At 44.7% G+C, this 12718-nt stretch overlaps 1 protein-coding gene and 1 pseudogene across 4 annotated transcripts; both read left to right on the forward strand.

Annotated features, from left to right (window-relative positions):
* The first annotated feature begins 1867 nt into the window (after nucleotides 1-1867).
* IQCF3 (IQ motif containing F3) lies at nucleotides 1868-8982 on the forward strand. 4 transcript variants are annotated; one of them, XM_075996361.1, is made up of 4 exons: nucleotides 1868-2545; nucleotides 3256-3303; nucleotides 4024-4179; nucleotides 8561-8982. In XM_075996361.1, exons 1-4 carry the CDS (start codon nucleotides 2468-2470, stop codon nucleotides 8570-8572), a joined length of 294 nt encoding a protein of 97 aa, XP_075852476.1. In that variant the 5' UTR covers nucleotides 1868-2467; the 3' UTR covers nucleotides 8573-8982. The 4 variants fall into 4 exon arrangements, with proteins under 4 accessions (XP_075852476.1, XP_075852435.1, XP_012626918.2 ...); XM_075996320.1 differs by lacking the exon at nucleotides 8561-8982 and adding an exon at nucleotides 4318-4476 and having other exon boundaries at nucleotides 1870-2545; XM_012771464.3 differs by lacking the exon at nucleotides 8561-8982 and having other exon boundaries at nucleotides 1879-2545; nucleotides 4024-4476.
* Nucleotides 8983-10748: 1766 nt separating this feature from the next.
* On the forward strand, nucleotides 10749-12447 carry LOC105875026 (cleavage and polyadenylation specificity factor subunit 6 pseudogene; annotated as a pseudogene).
* The last annotated feature ends 271 nt before the right edge of the window (nucleotides 12448-12718 follow it).

A 12718-nucleotide genomic window follows, 5' to 3' on the forward strand; every position in this document is an offset into this window, starting at 1 on the left:
ATCTTCTAAGCAGAAAATAAAGAAACACTGGACTTAAACAGGACTCTGGAGCAAATAGGCCTAACAGATATTTACAGAACATTCTATCCAAAAACTACTGAATATACATTCTTCCCATCAGCACATGGAACATTCTCTAAGATTGATCACATCTTAGGCCACAAATAATGCCTCAATAAATTCAAAAAATAGAAATTATATTGTATATCTTCTCAGACCACAGTGGCATAAAATTAGAAATAAACTCCAACAGAAACACTAGACTTCTACACAAAGTCATGGAAATTAAACAACCTACTGCTGAATGATTATTGGGTCAAGGAGAAAATTAAGATGGAAATCAAAAGATTCCTCAAACTAAAGGACAAAGGGGACAAGTTATCAAAATCTCTGGAATTCAGCAAAAGCAGTACTACAGGGAAAATACATAGCCTTAAATGCCTACATCAAAAAGTCAGAAAGATCACAAATCAACATCTAATGAATCATCTCAAGCAACTAGAAAAGGAAGAGCAAACCAAACCCAAACCAAGCAGAAAAAAAGACATAACTAAGGTCAGAGCAGAACTAAATGAAATCAAAAACAAAAAATGATACAGAAGATTAATGAAACAAAAAGCTTGTTCTTTGAAAAGATTAATAAAATTACTAGGTCTTCTGCTAGATTAACCAGAAGTAGAAAGGAAAGGACTCAAATAATCTCAGTCAGAAATGAAAATGGAGGTATTACAACTGATATCACAGAAATACAAAATATCATCTGTGAATACCATAAAAATCTCTATACACATAAACTTGAAAACATTGAGGAAATGGACAAATTTCTGGAAACACACAACCTCCCAAGGCTCAATCAGGAAGAAATAGAAATGAATGGAATAATAATGAGCAATGAAATTGAAGCAGCAAGAAAAAATCTTCCAACAAAAAAAGTCTGAGACCAGATGGTTTCACAGCTGAATTTTATCAGACCTACAAAGAAGTATTGGTATCCATATTGCAGAAATGATTCTATAACATTGAGAAGGTAGGAATCCTCCCCAACCCATTCTATGAAGCCACATTGATACGAAAGCCAGGAAAAGACACAACAAAAAAATAAAACTATAGACCAATATCCCTTATGAATATAGATGCAAAATTTCCCAGTAAAATTCTATCAAACTGAATTCAACAGCACATGAAAAAAATAATCCACTACAACCATGAGGACTTCATTCCAGGGATGGAAGTATGATAGTTCAACATACATAAATCCATAAATGTGATTCACCACATAAACAGAAAAACAAAGATCTTATGATCATCTCAATAGATGCAGAGAACGCATTCAAGAAAATTCAGAACCCTTTTATGCTAAAAACTCTTAACAAAATAGGCATAGAACATATCTCAAAATTACAAAAGCTGTATATGACAGACCCACAGCCAACATCATATTGAATGGGAAAAAGGTGAAAGCATTCCCATGATGGGGATGCAATGGAAATTAGGGCAAGGGCAGAATCAGGCAATTAACACAAAGAGACATCCAGCGGTCAGTATGCAATACTGAGCAGATCCTGGGACCAGGTGCCATTCAAAGGAATTCACCTACATGAATTCCCACAAAGAGGAAGGAGGAATGAGGTTGCTGTCTCCACTTTGCCTGGGAGGAAACAGGCACAAAGAGGCTAACGGCATGCCCAGGTCCGCACAGCCAGAAAGCAATGGGGCCCAGGTACTCACTCTGCAGGGTCACACTCTGCTCAAGCCCCTCATCACAGAAATGCAAATTGAAACAGGAAGACAGCACTTTTCACCTTTAAGCTCAGCAAAAATTTCCAGTGAAGGACAGAGGTTAGAATGGTGCTGCCACGGTGAAGAGGAAGCTGTCAGGGTTTAGTGACATGGAGCAGCCACGTGTCCCAGGACTCGGCAAGGCCACCCCAGCACCTACTGCCTGGCGGATGCCTCCCACGGCTGCACAGAGACGGCGGGAAGCTGCTGGTCACAGTGTCGTTTGCTGTAGAGAATCACTGGAGGAGACACAGAGATTCATTCACGGATGGAGAAGACAGAAGAGGAACACAGGACGGGCCGGGCCCTGAGCACCATGGGGTCACTATCTGTTCTGTCGATTTTGCATCTGCCTCAACATTCTCATGATGAAAAGTGCTTTTATGACGTCGAATGGGAAAGGAGAGGGATTCAGAGTGCTCCGAGACTGGCGACAGTAGCACTCACACAGCCAGGATAACGCAAACGCCACATCATGATCTGACCCATGTTGCAAACAGCCGCCTTGGGAAGAGGAGGGAGAGAGGCGGGATCGTGTGGAGTGGGCAGCAAGCCACATGCCGTCCTTCAGGTGGCAGTTCACCTTACTAGACGATGCTCGAAAGGAAGAGGTCGGGTGCTGGCTGTGACGTGTGGTGAGAAATGGCAGTGGGACGACCAAGACTGCTGGGCTTGGGACCAAGCCTGAATGACCGGCTGCCTCATGCGGCCACTGCCACCACCAGGAGCCTGCACTGGGGAGCCGGCTGGGTCTCTACACTACCAGGCACGTCAGGAAATGCCCTCCAGCCCTTGCGGTTTCAGACACCAGATGGACAGGCTTGTTTTAGGGATCACAGGGTGGTGAGCCAAGCAGCACCGAACAGCCACAAGAGGAAGGCGATAGCGCAGGAGGGAGGGAGGGAGCAGCCACTGGCTGAGCTGCCTCCTCCCAGACCCTTCCTCGGCCCTTCTGCCTCTGCCACCACTGAGGAAGGGCTCCTGGCAGAGAAGGCCAGACGGCGTGGAGCCAGCCTGAGCCAGCGTGGTGGGCAGACCCCTGTGCCCCCTCTGCCCGGCGCCATCTGCTCTGTCAGCGGCTGTGGGCCGGACCAGAGGTCATCCTTGGGGCAGGACAGACTCATCGAGCTGTGCTTCCACTGTGGACTCTGGTTCCTCCCTGAGTCACAGTTGCCCTTGTGACATCATGGCTATCTCCCTCTACTTCTCCACCCCTCCTGCCCCTGCCAGGGCAAGGGGAGCAGCAACGAGAGGGCGTGTGAACACCTGAACCACTGCCCCAAACATGGGCTGTCTATGTTGTGTAAGACTCAGGCAGACAGTCTCCCCCTGGGGTGGGGAGGGGTTCTGTAGCAGAGGGAAGGAAGCACTAGATGACTTCATAGGACCCAGGCAAAAAATGGGGAGGCAGGGCGGTGGGGACTTTGCACAGAAGCTGGTCCTCACCATGATCCCCACCCCACATTCTTATTGCAGAAGTGTGGCCCAGACTTAGAACTACTGGAATTAGAGAGGCAGCGGAAGGTAGGTGGGCCAGGAGTGCGAGAGAACCGCCGACCACTGACCCCCCAATCCCTGGGGTCCTGGAAGTGGAGGCCTCATCTGCGGTCCCTCGGCGGTTGGTGCAGCTCTCCTGCACCCTAAATCCCCTTGTGTCGTGGGTGAACTGTGTTAAGCAGGAGATAGACGGGACGGGGAGGACACAGCCTGTGACAGGCCGTGGGGGGAGGGGGCTCCCGGGGTGGGAAATGCAAAGGCAGGCGAGGGCCGGCCCGGCGAGGCGCAGAAGGACATGCAGGGCCTGAGAGGTAGCAGTGGACGTCAATAGGAGGGAGGGGAGGGGAGACCCCAGAGGGCTGTGGCCCTTACCGAGGCAGCAGGAGGTGGCCTTGTGGGCTCCAATTTGGACCAAGACGCAGGCCATAAATGCCAGCTTCATACTCATGGGCATCCTCTGGCTCCTCAAGCCCAAGTCGGGTCTTCTGGGTCAGAAAGTGTTTTCCCTGGTTCCATGAACCTGTGAGGTCCACAAGGCAAGCTTTCCCCATTTTATAGACAAGGGACACTGTGAGTCTGAGGGTGAGCAGAAGTGCCCACAGTCGTGGACGAGACTGAAGAAGAGCCCAAACTCCACCCAGGCCTCCTGGGTCCTCAGAACCACCAGGGGAAGTGCAGATTGTTCAGAGAGGCACGTGTGTTTGATGGTGACAAACTCACTGGGAGTCTTCTGCTTTGCTTGATTAGTTGCAACTTGCCAAACTGCGTCATGAAAAAAGGGTCCGGGCAGCTGGGAAGATCCAGGCCTGGTGGCGTGGAAACCTGGTGCGTAGGATCCTGCTGGTCGCTGCCCTCAGGGCCTGGATGATTCAGTGCTGGTGGAGGACGGTCATGCAGCGGCAGGTACAGAAGCGGCGCCTGACCATGTTGAGGATCTATGTAGTCCAGGAGCAGGCGGCGGTCAAGCTCCAGTCCTGGGTCCGCATGTGGCGGTGTCGTCACTGTTACTGCCAAATTTGCGATACTCTCTGCCTCTTCCAGGTCCCAGAGAACAGCCTTGCCTTCCCGACCGATGAATTTTTAGAGTTACAATATAGAGTTATTTCCAAGCAGCCAGAGTTCCACATTGAAATCCTATCAGTCTGAAAGGCCTGCAGCATGGAGAACGGGCTCCACTGCCCCAATAAATGTCTGACCAGGTTTTGTGAGTCTCAATGATCCAGTGACCACAGGCTCCCCAGGGAGTCAGGCCCTGCTCCTTCTCCTCTCTCTGGGGAAGGACTTCAGTGCAGGTACCTCCCCGCTGCCCCTAGTGCCTATGGCCGCTGTTTGGACTGGCAGTGGCCATATGCTACGGACTTTATATCCAAATCAGAAGTTGCAGCCCAAGGCTGTCCTCATATATGCAGAGCCAGATGTCCCATTGCATAGCCCTGACATCATTCCTGTCTCCTGAACTTAGAATTGGGAGGGGTTGGGCTTCCCACTTCTGAAGTTGCTGGGCACCCTGTCACCTGAGAGCTGCATCTGAGGCCGTGCTCTGTCAGTCTGCCGTCGGGGCAGTTGGGGCCTGCACACACCGGGTTTCTGTTAAGCAAGCCCCCAGACAGAAGTCAGGCATGTGGCCCCCTCTCCTGGGAGCAGCGCAGCCCAGAGAAAGCACAGGAGGCTGGCCTTAGTGATGACAGGCACAAGGTTCTGCATGACTCATGCTAAATTGGATGCGCATGGGCAAAAGACAAAATTATAACAAGTTTAGCTTAAAGATATTAATTGGCTTTTATCTGTGATTTTAGAATTGGGCTGCTCCTCATTCTATGAAACAGAATGAGTGTTGTGATGGGCTGAGCAGAGAAGGTTGGTTTTATACGCAGAAAAAGGCCTTCTGTGTATAAAGGTTTTATACACAGAAGAAAGCAGAAACAGAATGAAAAACAGATTGGTCATTTCAAAGTTACTTTTCTTGTAAAACTTAAAGCAGAGGGGACTTCCTTATGATGCCAGGGAATTCGGGCCTCTTTGGGAGCGTCGCTCTCACCCCTTGCTCTCCTGATATGTCGGAAGGTCAGGTAAACGACTTAGTTTCGGCTTTGAGGTATGGAGCTTCAGCGCGCGACTCCACTTTGGGGAGGTCTCCGGGGCCTGGCGCAGGAACTCTGTGCAAACCGCTGGCCACCAGAGGCTTTATGTAATAGCAGGTGCTGCTGCCCCTTTGAGAAATGGCATGTCAGCTCTGCCTCCCTCTTCCCTCGTCAGCACCTGCCTCCCCAGGGTGCTGACCACAACAGGGCTCCCACTGCTGTCACCTCCTCCCTAATGACGACTTCCACATTGGCTGGACGATGCTCCCAAACCCCTAGGCTGTCACCCTCAGTGATTTTGACTTCCGTCCATCTCGGCCACCCACTCCGATCGCACCTCAGATCGCTGCTTCCCCAGCCGTCTGTGGGGAAGGACCACTCCCTAAAAATGTCTGCTCCATCACACACCAGTTCTTATGTAAAACAATAAAAATGAATTATGAGAAAAATATACGGAAAAGTCATACAGAATATAAACCTTATTTTTAATTACTAGAACACACATAACATTACTATTATTTGCTATAAACATTTCTACATGCTTATTCTCAGTCTCCGTATTTATCTCACTGGTAACAAACAGCTCATGCACTGGCTCTGGTCCACAGACCACGCTTTGAGTAGCGTTGCCCTAGTCGTTGTCATCACTCATCACTGACCACAAGTAACAATGTTCCTTTTAACTACCCTGGTCTCTGATTTTTTGTGTGTAGCCTTCTATCCTCTAGGGCAAAGTTTGGAAAGTTGTAGTCGGCCGGGCGCGGTGGCTCACGCCTGTAACCCTAGCACTCTGGGAGGCTGAGGCAGGTGGCTTGTTTGAGCTCAGGAGTTTGAGACCAGCCTGAGCAAGAGCGAGACCCCATCTCTACTAAAAGAAAATAGAAAGAAATTATCTGGAAAACTAAAAATATAGAGAGAAAAAACATTAGCTGGGCATGGTGGCGCGTGCCTGTAATCCCAGCTGCTCGGGAGGCTGAGGCAGTAGGATTGCTTGAGCCCAGAAGTTTGAGGTTGCTGTGAGCTAGGCTGATGCCACAGCACTCTAGCCTGGGTGACAGAGTGAGACTCTGTCAAAAGAAAGAAAAAGAGAAGAAAGAAAGATAGAAAGAAAGAAAGAAAGAAAGAAAGAAAGAAAGAAAGAAAGAAAGAAAGAAAGAAAGAAAGAAAGCAAGCAAGCAAGCTGTGGTCTGCAGCCAAGTGGTCATACAATGGGGACTGTACGGACATCAAGCCCAATATACCTACTTAAACAGAGAAAGTTTGTCGACTCCTGCTGTAGAGCTACTGATTCTTCCACACTGATCCAAATGTTTCTTTAGTTCTGTCTGATTAGGACTTCTCAGAGATTGACCTTACCCATATTTTACTGCCAATCACACCATCATACTTTCATCCCTTGTTCCCAGCTTAGATTCTTTTGTCCAATGAGCAGTCTCTTACAATTTTACCACCAAAGACCCTCTGTCTCTCCACCTTTGGATGAACCCAACCCTCCACCTACTTCATCCTTGCACCTAAACTCTAAACTTTTCTAAAAAAAATTTATCATGTTGTATAGTTTTGATTTATATTCAAGACCATAAATCTCTAATGGACAAATTTCTCTAGATGATTCTCTTCAACTCACAATGGATTGCAGACTTAAATGTAAAACAAAACTATAGAACTTTTAGAGAAAACATAGGAGAAAATTTGAGGGATCTAGAGCTAGGTAAATAATCTTAGGCTTGGCATCAAAAGCATGATTCATAGAAGGAAAAGTTGATAAATTGGACCTCATTAAAACTATAAAAATTTTTTCCCTGTGAAAGACTTTGTTAAGGAGATGACAAGCTGCAGAATGGGAGGTGATACTTGTGAACCACATGTTTGAGAAAGGACCAGTACCCAGAATATACAAAGAACCATCAAAACTCAACCATAAAAACCAAGCAGTCTAATTTTTTAAATTAGCAAAAGACACCAAAAAACATTGATTGAAGAGAATGTACAGATGGCAGATAGGCACATGGAAAGATGTCCAACATCATTAGCAATTAGGGAAATGCAAATTAAAACCACAATGAAATATCACTACAGACCTAATCAGAATGGCTAAATTGAAAAATATAGTGACAACACCAATTTCTGGTGAGGATGTAGACAAACTGGCTGTCTCATCTATTGCTGATAGGAATGCAAAAAAGACTAAGTAGTATTTCATTGCATGGATGAATGTACCACACTTTGTTTATCATTCATTTGCTCAAGGTCACTTGGGTTTTTTCCAATTTTTGGCTATCATACACACAAAAAGCTGCTATGAAAATTTATGTACATGTATTTATGTGAAAATAGAGGTTCATACACAATACTTTATTTATCCAGGACAAATACACAGGCATGTATTACATAAACATAGGCCATATGGTAAATGTATGGCTAACTTCATAAGAAACTGCCAAACTGTTCTCCAAAGTGGCTGTGTCATTTTGCACTTCCACAAGCAGTGTGTAAGGATCAGTTTCTCTGCACCCTTTCCATCCCTCGGTGTAATCAGTACTTTTGGTCATTCTAACATGTACATAGTGGTATCTCATCATGGCTTTAATTTGCATTTTCCTGAAAGCTAATGAAGTCTAACAACTTTTCATGTGCTTACTTGTCATTCTTATACCGTCCTTGGTAAAATGTATGTTCAGTACCTTGCCCATTTTTAATTAGATTATTTGTTTTCATACTGCTGAATTTTGAGAATTCTTTATATAACTCCTTTGTCAGGTGTGTGGTTTGCAAACATCTTCTCCCAGTCTATAATTTATATCTTCATTCTCTTGACAGTGTCTTTAGCAGGGCAAAATATTTTATTTTGATGAAATCCAATTTATCAATTTTTCTTTTATGAATTGTGCTTATGGTGTCATTTCTAAGAACTCTTCATGTAACTCCAAGTCACAAAGATTTTTTCCTATTTTATACTAAAAGTTTTACCTTTACATTAGATTATATATATATATATTTTTTTTTTTGCATGTTGATAACCATCATTCCAACACAATGTTTGTTGAAGGGCTATCTTTTCATCATTTAATGGTTTTGCACCTTTATCAAACATCAAACAGCTCTATTTGTGTGGGTCTGTATCTGTACTATCTATTATGTTCCATTGATTTACTTGTCTGTATCTTTGCCAATCCCTCACTGCCTTGATATCACCCACGCAGGTTAGACTCTAGTAAGAAAGAGTCTCTCCAGGCGCAGTCCTCATTCAGGACATTACACCCTGGTGTGCTTCAAAACATCCCGCAGACCCCAGCACCCGCCAGAAGCACAGGGGAGTCTTTCTCTGAAATCTTCACTGTGAAGACGTGGTAGAGCTCCTGAGAGTAAAACTCACAAAAGTGTGAGGTTCCCGTGACTGGGTGCCCCTGGAGTTTTCACCCATCACGCTTGTCCACCCTGGGCCTCCAGCAATTTGTCAGTCACAGCGCAGGCGTTCCCACCCCGGCCGCCGCTTCCCACGGAGACTTCTGCTCACAGGTTTCTGCTGCAGTAAGCTGTGACTCTCTGTGTCTGCATGTCTGTCCCGTTCCCATCTTGCCATGTCATCGATGCTTTTAAAATACAATGTTTCAAAGAAGCCAAGATGTTTAAAAGAAAAAAATAAATAAATATAGTCTTAAAACTGGGTAATGTGATTCTGTCAACTTTGTTCTTCTTTTTCAAACTTGCTTTAGTTCCTTTGCTCATCCATATAAACTTTAGAATTGGCCTGTCTATATCTACCAAAAAAATCCTTGTGAGATTTTGATTGATATTGAATTAAATCCATCACTTTAGAGAATTGACATGTTTATTAATACTATATTGAGCTTCCCAATCTGCAAATAGGGTGTATTTTGCCATTTATTTCAGTCTTCTTTGATCTCTTTCCATGAGATCAACATCATTTGGTAGTTTTCTTCCTGCAGATCCCATACATGTTTTGTTAGATTTACACTTAAGTATTTAATTTATTTGTAGATACTGGAAATAATATTTTTCTCATTGTTCATTCCTGTATATAGGAATGTCACTAATTTTTGTGTGCTGGCCTTGGGTCCTGCTAAACTCTTAGTTCTAGGAGTTTTTAGATTCTTACAATTTTCAGTTCTAGGAATTTGTTATTGTTGTTTGTTTGTTTGTTTGTTTGTTTTTAGATTCCCTGAGATTTTCTACAAGGCTAAACATGTCTACTGCAAATAGGGAAAGTTTTATTTCTTCTGCAAAAGTCGAAGTAAAAATGGAGTCACTAATGTTAAAAAAACAAAAACAAAAAAAAACACTGAAAAATAGAGCTAGAGAAATCTATGAAGAGAGGGTTCTCGTGCTTGCATGCCTGAAAACAAAAACTATCACTCGGACTCTGCAAAAACTACAACCTTGCACAAAGGCCATCACAACATTAAAAAAAAAATAACTTCTGCAAGGACATCTGCCCAGCAACTGTCTGTCAGATGATTGGCATCACTCTTGTTATTTACCTTTGTAGCCAAAATAATTATTTTGAAACAATTGTATAATCCTCTTCATTGTTCCTTTAAAAATCCTTTTTTTTAGTCTTTTTTTTGTTATCAGGCATGTTTCTCTGAATACACACACAGTTTACTATGGCGTGCTTATAGCATGCTTATAACAGGCTACTATGGCAATTCTGTGTTCCCAAACAAACATCATTTTATTTTAGAGAGACTCCCTCTTTTTGTTATTTAGCTATATGTGGCATCAGAGACGGGACTTGAAAAACATAACCATCAGAAGGAATCTGAAATCCTTACAGCTGGCCTGCCGTCCTCCATACTCACTTCCGCCCTTCGAGCTCTCTGCCTCCAGGGCTCATCTCTTCTGCCCTGGTGAGTCTTCTCCTGGGCTGAGGCTCTCTCCTTTTGGCAGACACCTTTTGATTTTATTTGGGATCTGATTTGGATTAAGCCACCTTAATAAAAGACCAAGCGCTCCTCCTTGGATAATAAAAGACTTTTTGTCTTTTCTGTTAAGTCCTTTGTGGTATAAAGACATATATCTTTCTGGAATGAGTAGTCCCAGCTTCTGCAGCTTTCATATTCTGTCTGTGAAGCACGACTTTCCCGGTGTATTCACCTGTGGACTGTGCCCAGTTCCATATTTTGTTTGTGCTGCACGCCTGGGTTAAAAACTATTGTGAACATTCTTACTGTGGTTTCTGTTGATTTGCCTTGACTCTTTTCCCTTGCTTGTTTCTAAAATCTTCCAAAGACAAAAATAAACATTCTGGATGGTGGGTGCAGGGTGGCTAATTAAAGGCCACTATGGCTGTCACCACTGTCTAAAACACAAATCAAAACTCCTGACATTCCCTGACAGGGTTTATAGACTTTTCTTTGTTCTCAAGAGATGAATGAAAAACAGACTGGGACCTGCAGGAGGCGGCGGCTAGGCCGAGGCCGAGGGAAGACGGCGGACGGAGTGGACTGCATAGACATTTACGTGGATGTGGGTGAAGAGTCAACCAGGAAGCTGAATACGGTGGCATGATCAGACAGATTTGTATGATAATGTCATATCTCCATCTGCAAATAATGGAGATGCCCCAGAAGACTGGGACTACATGGATCCTCTCCCACCAACTGTTGGTGATGATGTGGGTAAAGGAGCGGCACCAAATGTTGTCTATACATATACTGGAAAGAGAATTGCATTATATATTGGAAATCTAACATGGTGGACAAGAGATGAAGATTTAACTGAAGCAGTTCATTCTTTGGGAGTAAATGGTATTTTGGAGATAAAATTTTTTGAAAATCAAGCAAATGGCCAGTCAAAAGGGTTTGCCCTTGTTGGTGTTGGATCTGAAGCATCTTCAAAAAACTTAATGGATCTTTTGCCTAAAAGAGAACTTCATGGTCAGAATCCTGTCATGACTCCATGCAATAAACAGTTCCTGAGTCAATTTGAAATGCAATCCAGGAAAACTACACAATCAGGACAAATGTCCATGGAAGGTAAAGCTGGTCCTCCAGGAGGCAGTTCACACACAGCATTTCCACAAGGTGGTAGAGGACAGGGCTGTTTTCCAGGGGCTGTTACTGGTGGGGACAGATTTTTGGGGCCAGCAGGACCAGGAGGGCCACCCCTACCTTTTTCAGCTGGACAGACTCCACCACGTCCACCCTTAGGTCCTCCAGGCCCACCTGGTCCACTAGGTCCTCCCCCTCCTGGTCAGGTTCTGCCTCCTCCTCTAGCTGGGCCTCCTAATCGAGGAGATTGCCCTCCACCACCAGTTCTTTTTCCTGGACAACCTTTTGGGCAGCCTCCATTGGGTCCGCTTCCTCCTGGCCCTCCGCCTCCAGTTCCAGGCTACGGCCCCCCTCCTGGTCTACCACCTCCACAACAGGGACCTCCACCTCCAGGCCCTTTTCCACCTCATCCACCTGGTTCACTTGGGCCACCCCTTACACTTGCTCCTCCTCCGCATCTTCCTGGACCACCTCCAGGTGCCTCACCACCAGCTCCACATGTGAACCCGGCTTTCTTTCCTCCACCAACTAACAGCAGCACACCAACATCAGATAGCCAAGGTCCACCACCAACAGATCCATATGGCCGACCTCCACCATATGATAGGGGTGACTGTAGCCCCCCTGGAAGGGAAACGGATACTGCAAGAGCACCATTGAATGAAGCTGAGTTTGAGGAACTCATGAATAGAAATAGGGCAATCTCAAGCAGTGCAATTTCAAGAGCTGTGTCTGATGCCAGTGCTGGTGATTATGGGAGTGCTATTGAGACATTGGTAACTGCAATTTCTTTAATTAAACAATCCAAAGTATCTGCTGATGATCGTTGCAAAGTTCTTATTAGCTCTTTGCAAGATTGCCTTCATGGAATTGAGTCCAAGTCATATGGTTCTGGATCAAGACGTGAACTATCAAGAGAGAGGGACCATAGTAGATCACGAGAAAAAAGTCGACATCATAAATCCCGTAGTAGAGATCGTCATGACGATTATTATATAGAGAGAAGTAGAGAACGAGAGCGGCACCGGGATCGTGACCGAGACTGTGACCGAGAGCGAGAGTATTGTCGTCGTTAGTTGCTTAACTGTTTCATTTGAAGGAAACCTGTGTGATTTAAAGTTATAGCTTTTGAAACTTTATTAATGGTTATATACATTTGGCCATTATAATGTGCAAGAATTGGGGAAAAAAAAGTCAAGTAAATGCTTGTTTTTATAGTAGTTTGTTCTTGTTAAAAATGTTCATATGATAATGTCTGTAAACAGCACCACTTTGATTACAATAGATGTAGTGTTGTAATAAACTGTTTAATGGGGGAAAAAAAACAGAATGGGATTCTCAACCATT

The sequence above is a fragment of the Microcebus murinus genome, chromosome 1, assembly GCF_040939455.1.
Source record: "Microcebus murinus isolate Inina chromosome 1, M.murinus_Inina_mat1.0, whole genome shotgun sequence".
Taxonomy (NCBI): domain Eukaryota; kingdom Metazoa; phylum Chordata; class Mammalia; order Primates; family Cheirogaleidae; genus Microcebus; species Microcebus murinus.